The following is a 17,773-nucleotide window of genomic DNA, read 5'->3' as shown; positions in this document are numbered from 1 at the left end:
ACCCTTCTTTTATCAGATCCAAAAGATGCCCGTCTTCTCATTACTACTTTGCTGTCACTGTCTACATTGAAGAACTATGCAGTGGATTTATCCCATATCACATCTGATATACTTAAGTATATAGTTGAACTGTGTAACGAGCAAAATAACCAACAGTTGCTCAATGAGTTTTCTTCAATCACTTCTTATAAAACACAGAAAATGGTTTCCCTGGTGACTGTCATTGCGCGGAATCTTTTCCGGTCAATTGCTGTTTCCACCAGGTAGAAAAAATATTTTGATATTTTTATTTAGTAAATATGTAAACTGTTAAGGATCTGATGCTACGAAAATGTAACAGACAAAAACCAAGCCCAACCAATTTCTGTATTAGAAATATATATTTCACCTAAATGGTAGCCTTAGACTCTGATATTGTTTTTTTCTTCGAAAAAAATTTTCCTGGCAAATTTATTATTCAGGTTATCAGTCAAATAACACTCAAAAAGCTTAATAACACTCCTATAATATATGCATCTTGTGTAATTGCATGCAATATTTCTAACTGGATTTAAATTTAATTTGCAATAATTTCACAAGCATATTAAATTCGATCAGCTAACATGTCATACGTATGCATTAGCTGCATTTTGTTCAACAGGCATATATATACTAACGACAAATTAAAAATGTATATAAATAGGTAGAGATGCCTAACTGTGATCATAGGATATCAACAAACTTTCAAAAAATGTTGCGTACAATTTAATGAATTTACATATTAAAATTATTTTGACAGTTTACATGCTCGAGATGTAGAAGCCGATATTGTTGGCATGGTTGCCAATGTTTTGCATTGTCTTATTTCCGATTCATTTCGATCACTCGGTGGCAGTGAGGAGATCTGCGATATTCTTCATAATAATCCATGGTCGCTTTCCCCACCACCACGTACATATAAGTGAGTGGTTTATAAAATCAACCGATTCATTTATAACTAAATGTAACATGTTTTATCCTCGCTTGGCCGGAAAAGGACATTCGTTATATTTATAACACGGTTTTTCTGTTTTATACACCCTGTGCTAGCTTACAAGTTACCATGTATGTAACTTATGACAACTAAGACATCCCATTAGTGACCACTGGGTTGAAATAATTGACGTTAAGTGTCTTGCCTAAGGACACATTTCCCCACAATGGTAGCTGTGGCAAGCCTTGACCCCAAAACCTATGGGTTATAGACAGGCATGTTAACCAATGTGCTACTGTGTCGAACTGCTTATAGATTGCATAGACTATGTGATTTAATTGTCGTGATACCAGCAATGTAATAGTAGGAAGTTAAAAATAAGGCAAACCAAGTCATTAAGCTACAGAAGACATATGATGGTGTATTCAAACTACCAGCTCTTTTAGGTGTATTCTTGTGATGTGCAATACTTTAAACCAACCTTTTGTGATTCTTAAGTTTCTCACACATATATACCCATGTCTTTAACTTTAGTTATCTCACCAATATGACATTTATCAAATTTTTCTTAGCGCAGATATGTGCTATGAAAAATCCGAACAGTTTGTTATTTTTTATATTAAAACTTCTTGGTTATTTGGTTTTAAAAAGTAGATCATTTTTGTTTCCTGTTATAAAATTTGTTAACTTTCTTTCTATAGGCACCTTTATTCTCAACATGCCCTGGAATCTTCAGTTGGGGACCACCTCGTGTTCGTTCGTATGCTTATCTCAAGCCACACAATGTGTCAAGTATTTGCAACGTGGCCATGGATTAGTACTTTATTGAATATAGCTGGAAAACTGGATGAAACTGGTTTGTTTTTTTTTTAATTTTTTTAAATGTTTTTATTTTATTCATTGTTACTTTGTTAAATACACCGCAAAAACTGTTTGTGTTTTTCAAGTTTTTTTTTTTATTTTATAAGCACTTAGAAGTCATAGTATCAACATTTTAGGTTTGCCAGTTATCAGGTCTGTGCGAACACGCTTGCTTGCCCTGCATTTACTTTACACAATGTTGAATGGAATGAGTTCGGAAGTCAATTTAAGGTAAGATATGTTGTATTTGACAATCATTACAAGACCCAGCATTGCAGTATAGTGTTGTCAGTGGTTAGAGCTTGCACCGTAACTGAAGGTTGCCATGTACAATGCTCGACACTGATACCAATACTGATTGACAAAAGTATTCTTGGGCAAGAAACTCCTAATAGCAAAGGAATAGCTTTTTTGTTGGACCTACACAATGTGTTCCTGGTTTCGTAGCACAGTTGGTTAGTGTGACTGCCTCTAACTCGTTGGTAATGAGTTCAATCACGGCTTACCAGAGATATCTCCAGTAGGACATGGTTCAAGGCATGTCGCTGCTACCCTTGTGGATGTATGTTTCCTTGAGCAAGACACTTAAGGGCAATTGTTCCAACCCAGTGGTCACCAATGGGTTGTCTAAATTGTCATCATCAAGAATAAAACAATTAACATTGAATCATGTTTCCAATTACAGTGATGATCTTGTGTCACAAGTTATCGACAAACTGCTTCAGATAATTGCACAAGTACATTGGGTGGAACTACCTGCATATGAAAAAGATGATCTCATTTTAAAGCAAAGTGATTATATTTCAACTCGTGATGAAACAAAAGTAGGCGGACAATCATTGTTCTGTTACACTCACCCTTTGGATAATTTGATTTAAATTTAATCTAGGTTTAATCTCACTCACATTTGAAATACGATCCGCTATCGTGTCATATATACATGGTGCATTTTGATCAAAGGGCACATACCAACGACAAAGCTATATATATATATATATATAGATAGAGATGCTTATATATGATCTTACGATATTACCAAAGTTTTAAAAATTGAGAAGTTTTTTTAAAAAATCAGGTGAAATTGAATCGCTGAAATAAAAAAAATTACCTTAACAATTTATCATGCAACAACTTTGTATTGCCACACATACATTAGGGCCGCTACCTTTATGATTCATAAGAAAACATTGGAATTATTATTGTAGAAATGTTAAACCTCAAAATTTCCAGTAGTTTAGTCTTAACATAACCGAACTCTTAAACCACTTGTTTTTGTTTTTTTAATCCGACTTTTAGGGTAATGGGCCAAGTCTGGCCTAAATCCCAGGTTCTCACAGACCTCACCCATACAGAATAGAATAGAATAATCCGACTTTTTAATCTGAAAAAAAGCTTTTTATCTGACTTTTTTTTTTATCAGCATGAAAGTAAGGGTAGTGGAATATATAGAACTAAACACTTGTGGTATTACAACTGTTGTTGCCCCAGCATGCGAGAATAAACAAGGTCTATAAAAAAATATATAGTACCTACTACACTGTTTCTGATGAACCCATAAAATAATCATCTTGCCGTCTACATAAATAAATTGTGGTTTTCATTGTATTGACTAATATTTTTATACTTTGTTGATATGCATATAAGTAGTTATACTTTTCACTGTTTTTGTCAGAATGAATTTCATCAATTAGCAGCCAGAGAAATAATATCTGATTCAGCTTTTGATGTTGATAAGTGTGTTGCAACTTCTATTCGAGACCAATTTACTTTGGTTCATTCATCTGGTGGACGTGGGTATGGGATGACTATGGCGAGATTATCAATGGGAACTTATCAATGGAAGGTTTGTTAAATTAAACTTTTTCTAAACAAAACCAACAAACAAATTTTTAGCGGTTTTTCAATACCAAGTTTTTAGCATTTTAAGTTTGTTAAGTGCCATTGCATACTGGTTAGCAGGCCTGCCTTTATCCCAGAGGTTATGGGTTCAAGGCTCGTCACGTCCATGGGCAAAGTTGCTCCAACTCAGTGGTCGCAAACTGTTAAGGAAAACAATACCCTACAAAGTTGCATATGTGGTAGCTGGCTCGAGGTGTATGAAACAGAAAATCAGTGTTATAACGATATATGTGTTTTCACGCCACATGAGGATAAATTTACATTCATTCAATCATTCAAGCTAAATTATTTTCATTGAATGTATTTACTGCTGAACTAATAAAGATTTCTGACTCATTTATTATGTGCACTGAAGTTTTGGCAAGAGTAAAAACATTTTACTTTCTATAAACTCACTCAAAAAACTTTACCACACAAAATAAAATCGCGAATTTTTTTTTATCTACAATATGTATGAAAACAATACTTTTATTTTATCCACTGTGGTTGATGTTCACAGTTTCATATCTTGGAAGAAAACCCAGGCAATGAAGGAACTTGTATCGGTGTTTCTATATTTCCTGTTGAAGACTTCAGCCATCGAACAACATCGGAAATGTGGTTGTATAGAGCATACAGGTGATTCAATTAACACTAAAACTTACATAATCAAATCTAGAATACTGAAATTCAGCATTATTTAACGCATTTTTAAATATGTGAGGACATGGAGAAAATTTTGCACTAAAATAACTTAATTTAATGTTGATACGTGCATAAACCAATGACCATGTAAATTAACGCTGTTAGGGAATTACAAAGTGACGTCTTTATGTGAATCGCTATTCGCAAAAACATTTTACCATGCAAAAAGGGTATATGTGAGCACAGAACTGTTTTTTGAGTAACAGTTATTTTAAATATAAGATAATTGTAAAACAATAAACCAATATGATATTTTCCATATGAACACATTACAGTTTTTGGAGTAACACTGATTTTAAAAATAAGATTTTAAATTACGCCATCCAATTTTGAATGAATTTAAGTAAGAAATAAAATGTCTTTTATCATCCAAAAAAATAGTAGTAAAACTTTTTTACAATTTTTTTTTGGTGATCCGTTTACATTTTTCGTTAATTTTTAGTGGCAACTTGTATCATAGTGGAGAGCTCACACATTCATTGCCGAGTTACAGCAAAGGTGACGTGATAACTTGTGTTCTGTGTATGAATGAAAGAACTCTTAGTTTTGGAATCAATGGTGAAACTCCTGAAGTTGCGTTTCGAGATTTAGATTCCAATGCAACCTTATTTCCATGCGTTATGTTCTATAGCAGCAATTTCGGAGAAGAAGTTAAAATATCAGATTTTCAGGTTGGTACAATTTTAATTAAAAAATTAGAGATTTGTAATTTGCAAAAATGTTATTAAAGTTTTCAACCGATGTTTGTCACCTTAAAACCATTTCATTCTGAAATAAATATGTTATGTCAAGGTTTTTTTGGGACAATATAGGTATGTAACTTATACATCAGGTAGTGCAATAAGACTACAATGTCTCATTTTTGTAAAAACCATAAAACCATGATTCCTAAATTTTACATTTTACATAAATTTGCCACATTTTTAAAAATGTTTAACCTTTTTAATAGAAAAAACAACAAAATCTAAACAAAAATTACTAAAACATATCAAAAGTTTTGTTTTTCATTCACATTTCTTAAACTGTTTTCAACTTTCCAACAATCTCAGCATATTGGAAGTGGGCAAAATTTATCAGTTGGCGATCCTATTTGTTCAACCATGCATGGTACCATCAGTGAGACATGCATACAACTATTGACCCAACTTCATTCACGTCGAGAGTCACAATGGAGCATGGCAATCACTGACGCTGTGATTGGTCGGTTTAACGAACTTCCTGAAATACTAAAAGATGATTGGTTGTTTTCCTCCAATAAACAAGATACACCAGATGAAGGTTTTGTTTTGTTTTTGTTTGTTTTTATTCACTTAACCAATTTGTATTGCTTTCTGCAATTTTGGAATTTTGTTTTTCCTAACTGTTTACTAAAATGGAGCTTTATGATGTGAAAATGCAATATAATGATTTTTAATTAGATTTCTGGTTCTCAACTAGAAAACTTAGAAAGTATCATATTTGTGTTGTTTTGCTAAATCTATATTACTTAAGAAAATATAAAAAAAAATGAATTATTTTTCTGGTTTACTGCCTTAGTTTTTGACCAGAAAATTGACAAGAAAACTGAGAGAGTATTATATTCATATTTTTTTTGCTAACTTTATACTTCACAATTACTCTGAAAATGTTTTACAGATCTAAAAGATTGGCAGCGTAGTCGAATGTTATGGCGAGTATGGCCCGCCCTTACTTTGTTAAGTGGTGTCGATGGTGGGTTAAGAATGGGCGAGCGTTGTAAAGTCATTAATTCAATGAAACACGGAATATTACTTGGATTTAATAACAATAATACTAAACTAAAAGTCGCTTGGGAAGATGGCAGCCAGGTAAATAGGATTTTGTTTATTAAATTGTTATTATTTATAAAATTATGTACTTTTTTTGTTTTTATAAAATGATTAGAAACTTTTTTTTAGAATTATTTTTATTTTTATAAAATGGTTATAAATTTTTTTTTGTAATTTATTTTGCACCTAATCAAAAGGTGATGAGCAGCGATTGTTTTCCTTCTTCCCTCGAACCTGTAAAACAACCAAGTTTCTGTATGCACGATTTCCCTCTATTGAAACCTTCAGTTTTAATGGAGTTGTGTCGAGTATCAGGGATATTTGATGACGCGACGCACAGACAACATGTAAGGAAATTTCAGTTAATTAAATATTCACTTTTAAACTTTTAGAAGAAAATTAGAAGAAGTATTTTTTTTCATGTTCATTTTTTTCAGTTAATTTTTATATTCTAGTTTAAATTTATCTAGATAAAAAAAATGTTTTTAAGAAGCTGAAAAAGTAACTAAAATATTAATAAAATCCAGTTACAATCCAATTACACCTAACCTAAGTTTTGTAAATACATAAAACCTAGGGAGATACATATTACTGTACTATGAATTTCTTCAGATGATTTTTACACAATTCATAAATCAATTTCTGTGACATAATTTTCTACATTGACTTTTTTCAATGCAGATATTTCCGAAGGGTAAACTTGAAAAGGAGTTGGATGATGATATTGCTCACACAATAAATGAAGAATATTCTACAACGTCTAGTGTTGGTAACTACAACTAAGTTAACTAAAAATTACCATGTTAGCTTTTTAATTAATAAAATAAAAGAGAGTAACTTGCTTTATTTAAAACAGGGGTTCGCAAACCGCACCCGCAGGAGCAAAATAAATGGCCCTCAGAATGACTTTAAAATTACCGATTGCATACGTTCACAAATGAACATATTACTTTAAAAAATCGTCTAAAAATGTTTTATTGATTTATGTAACAATTTACATTGTCTTTGTAACGTCACAAAAATAGTTATGACTGTCACAGCATCAGCCAACCTACCGCGCTAAAAGGGGTTATACCGCGGATTGATTCAACAAAAAAAACTGTGAAACCATAGGATACTGAAGTGAACTTCAGTATACTATGGTAAAACTTTGTTCTATACTCCGCAAGTACGTAGTTTAATCTGTTTTAGAAGCCATGTTTATTACCAGCATATGTGTCGAACTTCCTGACCTAACTAACAGTATTCGTTATATCCAAATTTTGGCCAATACAATTCACGTCGCCAATATAGCAAGAAGAACCTTGCCCGACGCATAATTATGATTTCACACATTGGCCCGGATAAAATAAGTTTGGGAACCCCTGTTTTAAAACAACAACAGTTGTTATAACACAGGTGTTCTGTTTCATACACCTCGGGCCAGCTTACGGGTTAATATGTATGTAACTTAGTGGATAACTAGTTTTTTTGTATGGCTGACAATTAAGACAACCCATTAGTGACTACTGGGTTGAAGCAATTGCTGTCAAGTGTCTTGCCCAAGGACACATACGCCCACAATGGTAGCAGTCACTGTCTTCCACATACGGAGAGGCAGGGACTGCTACTGGCAGTGACCTTTTTTGGTATACCCCTTTAACTGAACATTCGCCTTATTTTATTTTTAAATCTTAACTATTTAGAAACAAAGGGAGTTGGACAGGAGAATCTAAAATGTAATTTAAGTGAAGAAACTTCAGCAAATAAAGAGCAAAATGATCAACTGATGGGAAAGAAAAAGGAAAATCGTAAATATTAAATATTTGTACAGCACTGTGGGGGAAGACAGGACACCTTTAGTACATGATATTCCAATATCCTTATCGTGTTTTAAACAATTAACTTCGGTCTATGCCGGTCGAGGGGATACAGATTTATAGTTCTTTGAATTTTTTTGTTTTTTACTTATTAAAAAGAGAAAATATTATAGAAAGGTAAAGGTGTCCCGTCTTCCCCCACCCTACCATACATTAAAAAATTTAAAGTAATATTGATAAAGTATAAGATATATTACAAAGTTAAAAATTGTATCAGTATTAAATTTTTTTTGGCACCATTATAATTTAAAAAATACAAAAAAGGAGTATATTATGATTAAGCAGACAACTGGAAGAAAATTTGCAGAGGAGTTATTCAAGTTACTGCTTTATCTGCACTTGAAAGAATATTTACAAGCAGCTGGTATGGTTTTTCTTAAGTTAAACTATATGGGCTGTAGATTATAGTATTTTATACTTACTTGTTTCACATGCATTAAAACTCTGTTTTCATTGTTTAACATTCTTTGTGAAATGCAGCAGATTTTTTAATATGCCATATTTGTTAAAGGTCTGTATTTTTTCCAATGTTTTGGACAAACAGAACCAAATTTAAGTTTTAAATTTATAATACAAATAAAATTTGATTCCAAATATAAGTATTTGCTGCCTATACAATAGTGTCTTAAAATCCACAGCGTCAAAGCCTTCAAAATTCTATTTTTTGAAAATGTGTCTGCTTATACTTGCTGTACCTGTTCAGGTGAATTTGTAAGCTTGGGTAAATTATTTTTCATTTTATTTCCAGGTACACAAAGTTAATATTCGCAAATGACGATATTGAATCTTCAAAAACTGATGAATCACTTGACGTAAAAAGAGAAGAAGATAGAAAATCTGAAGTTCAAGGCATTACTTCTCATACTTCAGATAACAAGGTATTTATTGCGACGTAACACTCTTTGTTCCACATATTTATAGGTATATATCAATATCTACTGCACCACATACTGAAAATTTACCAACAGTAGAACAAATATACAATAAATTGTTACATTAAAAAATTAAAAAGAGGCTCCATGTAATTTTACCTAAAAATATAAATATTACAAACCAAAGAACATTATAAAAACCTGCCACAAAAAAAATCAGGGCAAGTCCAGAATAGCAAACAAAATACTAATACTTGAATATAAATTAAGGACCTTTTTAATAGTATTTGTCCAACTCAAACTATTAATGCAGAAATGTTTTTCACTAACTTGAAACGGACAAAAAACTTAGAATAAGTCTTTGTATGTTTTGCTTATGTCTTGCAGAAGTAACAAAATGTACTTATTCTATAAAAAAAAAACAGTACTTCATGTATAATGAAATGGAAAATCCAGCTGTTAGCTGGCAAACATAAGAAATTTAAAAGAAAATGACGATTGCGTGATCTGAACTCTTAAAATACCTATATTAAACAAAATATAGAATAGTTGATGTCCCAACAAACTTATCAAGAGTTTAAAAAAATTGTTTCCATTTCCACAGGATGACATAAAGAATGTGGTGAAACAAGTTATGTCATCTGTTGTTAAACATGGGATTAAAGCTGGTGGTGAATATGATGTATTGGAGTTACAAAGAGCTTATTCTGTGTTGTTGAAGGTATGAAGCAACAATGTATGAGTCTAAAAAGACTAAAATATTCTTTAGCAACTTTTTATTAAACTTTTTTCTCATAAAACATTTTATGTCTTTCTTTGAAAATTTTAATTTGATGTTGCAAATGCTATTAAAGAGTCATACCAACAAAATAAATCAAAATTTGTATATAGATAGAGAAAGTGTGATAGAGATACCACCGAAATTTAAAAAAAACATAAGCGCCTCTGAAAAACATTGGCATTTATGTATATACAAATATGTTTTCATTGCCATGCAATTTTATCATCTTTTTATCACAGTAGTAAACAATGCTAAAATATAATTTTTTAAATGAAATTACTGGCAAAAGTAAATGTAGTATTTTTTAACCTTAAAAAAATGTTTTGTTTTATAATTTTTTTCATAAAAATAATTATCTTTCAGTGTTCAGCTAATGCAGTTCTCACCACAATGCTCGATCTACCATATAAGAATGTTTATTCTGACGCACTTATAAATGAACCCTTATATCCAAGTATGTATTTGTTTATTTATTTTGTTCTGTAAATATATTCTAATACTGGTTAATGTTTAGTACGATGTAACACCTTTAAACACTAAGCTAAGCTAATTATGCTTGGCAGGGCAAGCAATTTGATAGTTTTTGTTGAAAGTTTTTTGATTTTTTACATCAGAATCGTCCTGCTATACGTATACTAGCTTATTAGATTTACAGAATTTATTACAGTGTTCCATAATATTCTTGATATTACTTTCAGTTTATCCAGTTGCTTCAAATGAAAGTTCAATTGAAAGTGATAATATAAGTGATCAATCCTCCATGCTGATGTGAGATATTTTTTATTTTCTTTGTTCGCTTTTATTTTTGCTTGTGTATTTCTGTTAACTCGAAGAGATTGCATTTAAACATCACCTGAATTAATTTCTGCTCTGAATGAGATTTATTTAGGTAAACATAAAATATATTTTTTGATGACCATAATAAAAGAGATATTTTGTTAGGTTTGATTCTATTTTATTTGGAAGATTCGTATGTTTACTAGCGTTGTTTTTATCCAAAAAGCTAAGATAAAAACAAATTAAAATAACTCAATACTTGCAAAAGTTGATTAGACGCAAGTAACTGTAATAATTCTGACCAAACACTTGTTTAAATTACGAAAATCACAAAAGTATTCAAAACATTAATATTACTAAATCACAATTTTTTTCTGGTAAAATTTAATGCATCAAGCATTTTTCATTTATTTATTTTTTTGAAATGGTTAAATGTATTTTTACTACAATTCCTAAACATCATTATGCCAGAACATTATTAAAGCTCTAAGCATGCTTATGTTTTGCTTATATGCATGTCTCAATGCAGTGGAATGGATTTTGAATTGCTTGCCATGAACCCTTCATCTGGCCCTGTGTTCCGCGGCCCCCATCGACGACAATCGCAAACACCTGCTCATCAATCAAGGCATTTCTTTTGAAACTTTCATTTTACTTTATAGTAGGGTGGGGTTGGATGGAACATTTTTTCATTATTTTGTTTTTTTGTCCCCTTTGGTAGTAACTAGTAAACAAAGAATGTTTCTAGAGTTACATAACTGTAGCCTTGCTGTTAATTGTTGAAAACAAGATTAGTAAATATGTTATATAAATGACAGCAGTATCCAATAATATACAAATTGCATTTTCAGGGCTAACCAAAGAGCTTCAAACATTTCAAGAGCGCAAAGAACATATTTAAGGTAAATCAAGAAATCCTAAACTTTGAGACAGGAAGGTTCATAAAGTGGGAGTGAAATATTAATAGTCTATAAGCTATTTTTAAACATGTTTTTCTGATTTTTTTAATGTAGTATATTATATATATTTTTGTTAAGATTTTATTTAAAGTTAAATTTAAGAATCCACATTACCATAATAATTTAAAATTTCAATACTTAAGAATGTAAATTGAATAAAGAGCGTTGATTGCAAAATGCGGAGTGTGATCTTGAAAAGTTTGTATAAAATTTAGCTTGTTTTGTTGCTCACATGAAAGAAGGTTAATTTTGTGACAGAAATTTTTAATTTAAATTAATTAAACAAAATTACATTTTTTCTGTTTTTAACTAAAATTATCTCTAAAATTAAAATTCGCTAAAAAAATGTGCATTTAATCAATCTAAAGCAAATTATTAAACATTCAAGTCATATTTTTTGATAGACTGTTACCCCAAGCCGGCCACGCAGCTACTCAAACGCAACAAAGCAGTGAAAGTCAGATAAATTCAACTGAACAGGCAACCGATAGTTCAGCAACAAACACAAGTAAGTGAATGTTACTGTATATTGGTAATGATTTTTAGTATTATCATTTAATAAATAAATGATGCTAATTTATCATTGGGGTTTATGTAATATGTGAATGAATAAATGTAACTTACTTTATCTTCGCCTGACTGGAATCGACATTCGTTATAACATGAGTGTTCTTCATACACCTATGTTACTTTGTGGGTGATTTTTTTGGATTTTTTTTCATTTTTTTTTAGTGTTGCTGATAATTTGGACAACCCATTAGTGACCACTGGGTTGGAGTATTTGCTGTTAAGTGTTTTTCCCAATGACACATATGTCCACAATGGTAGCAGTGACGAGCCTTCAACCCATTACCTCTGGGTTACAGGCAGGCGCGCTAACCAATTGTGCTACGGCGCCAGACGCAACTCAGAAGTTAACATATAGGTTGACTTATAAATCTTGTGGCTGCTAACGATAGTTTTGTAACTTTGTGAATTTTATGAGACAATTTGGATAAGCTATTCGATCAATTACACACAAATAGATTTGGGAAATTATGTTAATGTGTCTTCTCATCAGAAGTTCTAGCCTTGCCGTTTGGTGTTTGACAGACGAAATGTTAGAAATATACTATGTTTTTATACCAGATGAGCCACTAAAATATTATTTATATTATGCCTGGTAGCAGAAGTAAAGTAACAGAATAAAGTATTAACATTTCAAGATTTAATTGTTTTCTCCAATATTATTGCAACAATAAAGTTATATTTTTATTTTGTGGCTCAAAACTTGTTTATTGTTTTCATATTTTATGTACATGTATTTTAAACTGAAAACACATGATAGGATCTAATGTTGAAACTGCTTCCACTCTACCATCCAATATAATGCAACAACTACTGGAAATGGGATTTTGCCGACAACACATAACCAGAGCTGTACAAGAAACTGGTATAATAACAGTATAATAACTTATCGATATATCATTTTGTATAATTTTCTGTAAATAACAATTTTGGGTTGCATCCCTAACTTAAGAAAACTTTGGTAATAAAAATGTCAAAATCTTGAATTTTACATACAAAACTTAAATGTGTCATACAAAACTAGTTCTACAAAACATATTTGTAATTTTATGGATTAAAATTTTATGTTTTTTATATTCTTAACTGATCAGTTTAACATATAAATCATTATAAGATTACAACCAAGTGGAAAATACGACAAACGTATCACGTGTCGTTGGATTGCTTGCTTCATGGATGATCGACCATCCATATACACCAGATGATGAAGAATGGGAGTTAACCCAGGAAGGTTGGTAAATTTCACTATTTTTCCATTTAATTACTGTATGGTTCCACCAACCTTTTGTTTGCTATTTTGGACCATAATCTTATGTCAAGATAATTTTCCCAACCAAAAAATAATATTTTGTCAAAATAATTTTCCCAACCGAAGAAATAATATTTGTCAAAATATTTTTTTTTTAAATTTGATCATTTCATTTTAATTTCGAATCACAATCAGCCAACTTAGCCTTAAATCTTCTGGTGTGTTTTACCGTGCCCCAACCATGTAGTATAGAATATAAAATGGACAATATATATAACTGTACCATTTACACGTTCACATATACTTTGTTTTGTCTGCCATACTTAAATATAGATATTTTAGCAGATTTGTTTGGAGAACCTTCCGCTAATACTAAACCTCCAACTACTAGCAGTGAAACTGATGTAAGATTTTGATTTAATCTTTAAACCTATGTGTTTTGTATCTTCTGGTTAATTAGTTTATTTATATAATGCCTTTGTTACATTTGTACATTTCAAATCACTGTTTTATCTCTAAAAGTAAATTTAGATTTACCAACAGAAATCATACTGAAAATTAACAGTAGTCATAAATGTAAAATCAAAACTATCTATTTTAATTGTTCCAAAACAAATATATCTGCAATCATGTTTTCCTATTTTGGTAGTCAATTTTCTGCCAAAGCTTAAGGGAACAATACAATAGAGTTTATGTTTAAGTTTATAAGCAGACATATATAGCAGTTACTAACAATCTACCAATGACTATTAATATTAATGAAGATAATAATCAAAATCCCATTTAAGTCATTTTTACTAAAGTGAAATTTCTATACAAAAACATATCGCTTTTGATACCTTTATATTTTGCTTGGTAGCAACAGGTTATATATTGGTTGCTTATTCTTCGTTTTCATTCATTTTTTAATAAGAAATTATGAATACAGGCTTTAAAAGATAGAAGCAACCAACCTGCCTCCAACCTGGGAAAAAGATCTCAAGGTTTCTATTGTTTCGAAATATTGTTAAATTAACTTTATTTTAAAATGACATAAAATTGCTCTTTTATCGCAATGTTACATATTGGGGTCAGAACTTATAGTTAAGAACATGTAATCGTAATAACATTAGCCCTAAATTAAAATTTTGTTAACAGGTTGAATAAGGAACAGTTTCTTTATTTAACAACTTCTGTCTTCATTTAAAATGCTGAAACATTTTTTGTCAAAATTTAAGTTCTTCGCATTAATTAAGATTTACAATATCATCATAAAAAGTAAAAGGTTAAAAAGTTTTTTTATTATTTAATCAGAGCTTATGTTAAACGAAGCAATATCCAGCGGACAATTCTCTTCTTTGTTTTCTCAACTTGGTTTAACAAACCACACCGTGGCTCCTCCTATTATTGAGTTTGCTTCCCCCAACCCACTTGGAGAGACAACCAGCGGAAAAAACAATATTTGTCGGAGCAAAAACTCTAGTGGATTCAATCGTGGGTTGATGGTGGCAAAAGTAGTCAAGTAAGAGAGGTTTTAGTGCTACAAGTAACTTTAAATCGGACTTCACTCAAAAACAATAACTCAAATACACCTATGGCCCTCTGTTATTCCTTTATTCGGCCAGGTTCTAACTATTGTGTTTTTATTTGGGGAAAATACCTAAAAAAATGTTTGATTTAAAACAAAAGTTAAACTGTTTGTTTAAGCTTATACATTCAATTTGTAAAGTAGGCTATAAATGTTGCTTTACCCTTTATCTGTATGTTATTAACATTTCTTCTGTTTTTCCTTGGTAAAAAAAAGCGTTATCACCATTCTACCTATTGTATTTGGTTATCTAATTCAAATTATAAATAAACCTAAAGTGATAAAAAACATTTTCCCAACTAGACCTGCAATTAGTGAAGTTCCGCATAGTAAAAATACGTGAATCACATAAGTAATTTGTGTTACACCAGATTAAAAGAAAGTGAAGATCATGTTCAAATATTGGATGATCTCTACAATGAATTCCGGGTTTTAATGTCAAGATCCATCGTTGCTCATCTTATAATATTGCTTGCTGTTGGAAGGAAACCTGTTCAATTATCCACTGTACTTCAGTCTGTTGGACTCACAGATATAAGGTTAGGCAAGCTATTGCTCCCAACATATTGAATTAGTCCGGCGCCGTGGCAAAGAGGTTAGCCTGCCTGTAACCAATAGGTAATGGGTTCAAGGCTTGTCACTGCTACCATTGTGGGCGTAGTTTCCTTGGGCAAGACACTGAACGGCAATTGCTCCAACCCAGTGGTCACTAATGGGTTTTCCAAATTATAAGCCATATATATAAAAAGAATCAAAAAAAAAAATCAAAAAATAATCACTCACTAAGTAACATACTTGGTAACTCGTGAGCTGGCACAAGGTGTATAAAACAGAATACCCTTGGCCTTGTTTAACGACTGTCGTTTTCCAGCCACGTGAGGATAAAGTAATTTTCACTTTATTTTTATTCACTTTATTTTACACAAATATAAGGCCAGATCGACTGTTGTTCCAAACATATTAAATAAATCTAATATATCTGTTATGTTTTTATTCACTTTACTTTAAACATATATAAGGTTAGATCTACTATTGCTCCCAGCATATTAAATAAATCTAATATAACTGTTATGTTTTTATTCACTGTATTGCAGTCTGTTGGACTTACAGACATAAGGTTAGGCAAGCTATTGCTCCAACTATATTGAATTAATCCAGTATAGCCTTTATGTTTTTACCCATTTTATTTCAGCTAGTTTGATTTACAGATATAAGGTTTGATCGACTATTGCTCCCAGCATATTAAATAAATCCAATATAGCTCTTATGGAAAATTTATTGTGGAAGCTATATTTTAAAATTCTGTTTAGTTGCCTATTATTGGAGTAGAAAAACAAACATTTTGAAAAAAAAATGTTTTATTTTTTATGTCAAATTATTAGGATTTTATTTACCAAAGTTATTCAGTTAACCGAATATTTAAAATAAACTAAAAGTTAATGCCTAAACTAGAGCTACATGATTTTTATTCAGAACTCTTTTGGAACTTCTGAAACTAGCAGTTAGTGGCGTTCTAACAGAGCAGCATGTGACAAAATGTAATGCAAAAGATGAGGTGGGACTTACATTACTGTATTTGTATAAATGCCAAACTAGCTTAGTTCATTAAATGTTATATCTTATAAACACCTTACTTTAAAACTTTAAAAGGTATATTGTAGTAGGGTAGGTTAAGATGGGACACCTTATCATTCTATTTTCCCGTCCCATTTGGTAGTAAACAAGGAACTTTCAAATAATTATAAAACCGTATCCTCACAACTCCTATAGACTGTTGTTTTGTTTAAAAAAAGATGAAGACATTTGGATATTATGTGCTAAAGGTGGCCCATCTTACCCCACAGAACTATATATTATGGTTTAAGGAAAGAAATGGTATTATTTGTAATTCCGCTGCTAAAACTTGCTCGTAATTTACTTACATCATTCAGGTGAACTTTGACCCATATGTCGATATATATGTTCAGCATGTTTGTGACATCATTCGGAATCTTGCTTCATCCGATTCCTCGATGTTTAATTCACTTATTGAGTCGTGTACCAAGGTATTTCATATTAGGGTATTAATTAAATTTAGAATTGTTCCAAGCATGTTATTTATAATTTTCTTTCTTAATTTCCTGAAATTGAATTGTCTGCTAAACAGGTTTATAATAAAAAATAAAACAAGGCAAATGGAACACTTAACCACATATCTGTTTGAACAAATTATATGTTAACATCCACAGTCATTAGATTTTAATAATCTGTGTTTTCTGTTTTGTCTGGTTAGATTTTTGAAAATTTATTTTCCAACTTAACCAGATAGTTAGTAAACAAGTTGTTTATTATTTAAGTAATGTTGGAACTTGTGAATAACAGTATTTTGTTATTTACCTACTCAACTATATCGTAAACTACATGAAAGCCATACATGTACAATGATTTTTGGTAAAAGGGCCAAATATGCCTGAATTTTTGCTGGCCCCTTACCCCAATATCCCAAATGAAACCCCAAAATTCTAGTAAGCTTTTGTTTAAACTACCATTAAATGTTGTACAAATTACAGAGCTTATATGGAGCAGCCGTAGGATTACATCCAGATGAATGTTCCTCTAATGACTTTCATGTTACTAAGTTTTGTTCATCTTTATTAACTAAATGTCAAGACTATGACGGAGGGCGAAAAAGTGGTAAGTTATAGTTTTATTATCAAAATCTTACTATCTCCCCCTTTTACAGTACTTTTCCATGTTTAGATTGCTTTTTTTTACTCTTAAATGTTTTTGAGTGTGTGTACTGTTGCGTTGCATTCCCTGATCTTGACAGATGGTAGATGATCGGAAATACACTATGTTTTTATACCAGATAAAACGCTAATTACAATTTTATATCAGATAAGCTGATTATTTCAAGCCTGGTAGCAGAAGTAACAGAATAATTTTTGTTTTTGTTAATATTTCTTTTGTCTTCTTTTAG

General features: G+C 31.1%; 1 protein-coding gene across 4 annotated transcripts in view; it reads left to right on the top strand.

The window, feature by feature from the left end:
* The window catches only part of LOC149727842 (putative E3 ubiquitin-protein ligase HERC1), a 61,686-nt gene that overhangs the window by 23,925 nt on the left and 19,988 nt on the right, over nt 1-17,773 (top strand). The window contains exons 35-64 of one of the 4 annotated variants that reach the window (XM_089889281.1): nt 17-263; nt 779-940; nt 1,654-1,808; nt 1,951-2,044; nt 2,499-2,637; nt 3,486-3,656; nt 4,212-4,330; nt 4,839-5,067; nt 5,446-5,674; nt 6,032-6,222; nt 6,381-6,530; nt 6,865-6,952; nt 7,869-7,973; nt 8,328-8,406; nt 8,791-8,920; nt 9,519-9,635; nt 10,059-10,149; nt 10,394-10,463; nt 11,002-11,100; nt 11,324-11,374; nt 11,836-11,939; nt 12,759-12,863; nt 13,113-13,229; nt 13,590-13,651; nt 14,176-14,230; nt 14,541-14,748; nt 15,186-15,353; nt 16,288-16,369; nt 16,746-16,859; nt 17,364-17,487. In XM_089889281.1, coding sequence (XP_089745407.1) covers nt 17-263; nt 779-940; nt 1,654-1,808; nt 1,951-2,044; nt 2,499-2,637; nt 3,486-3,656; nt 4,212-4,330; nt 4,839-5,067; nt 5,446-5,674; nt 6,032-6,222; nt 6,381-6,530; nt 6,865-6,952; nt 7,869-7,973; nt 8,328-8,406; nt 8,791-8,920; nt 9,519-9,635; nt 10,059-10,149; nt 10,394-10,463; nt 11,002-11,100; nt 11,324-11,374; nt 11,836-11,939; nt 12,759-12,863; nt 13,113-13,229; nt 13,590-13,651; nt 14,176-14,230; nt 14,541-14,748; nt 15,186-15,353; nt 16,288-16,369; nt 16,746-16,859; nt 17,364-17,487 — 3,855 coding nt within the window. Of the gene's footprint in view, nt 1-16; nt 264-778; nt 941-1,653; nt 1,809-1,950; nt 2,045-2,498; nt 2,638-3,485; nt 3,657-4,211; nt 4,331-4,838; nt 5,068-5,445; nt 5,675-6,031; nt 6,223-6,380; nt 6,531-6,864; nt 6,953-7,868; nt 7,974-8,324; nt 8,407-8,790; nt 8,921-9,518; nt 9,636-10,058; nt 10,150-10,393; nt 10,464-11,001; nt 11,101-11,323; nt 11,375-11,835; nt 11,940-12,758; nt 12,864-13,112; nt 13,230-13,589; nt 13,652-14,175; nt 14,231-14,540; nt 14,749-15,185; nt 15,354-16,287; nt 16,370-16,745; nt 16,860-17,363; nt 17,488-17,773 lie in introns of all 4 variants that reach the window. The other 3 variants (XM_089889282.1, XM_089889280.1, XM_089889283.1) reach the window with 3 other exon arrangements.

The sequence above is a fragment of the Ciona robusta genome, chromosome 11, assembly GCF_009617815.1.
Source record: "Ciona robusta chromosome 11, ASM961781v2".
Classification (NCBI taxonomy): Eukaryota; Metazoa; Chordata; class Ascidiacea; order Phlebobranchia; family Cionidae; genus Ciona; species Ciona robusta.
Note: the sequence above shows the minus strand (reverse complement) of the source record. Positions and strands in the feature narration are given on the sequence as shown.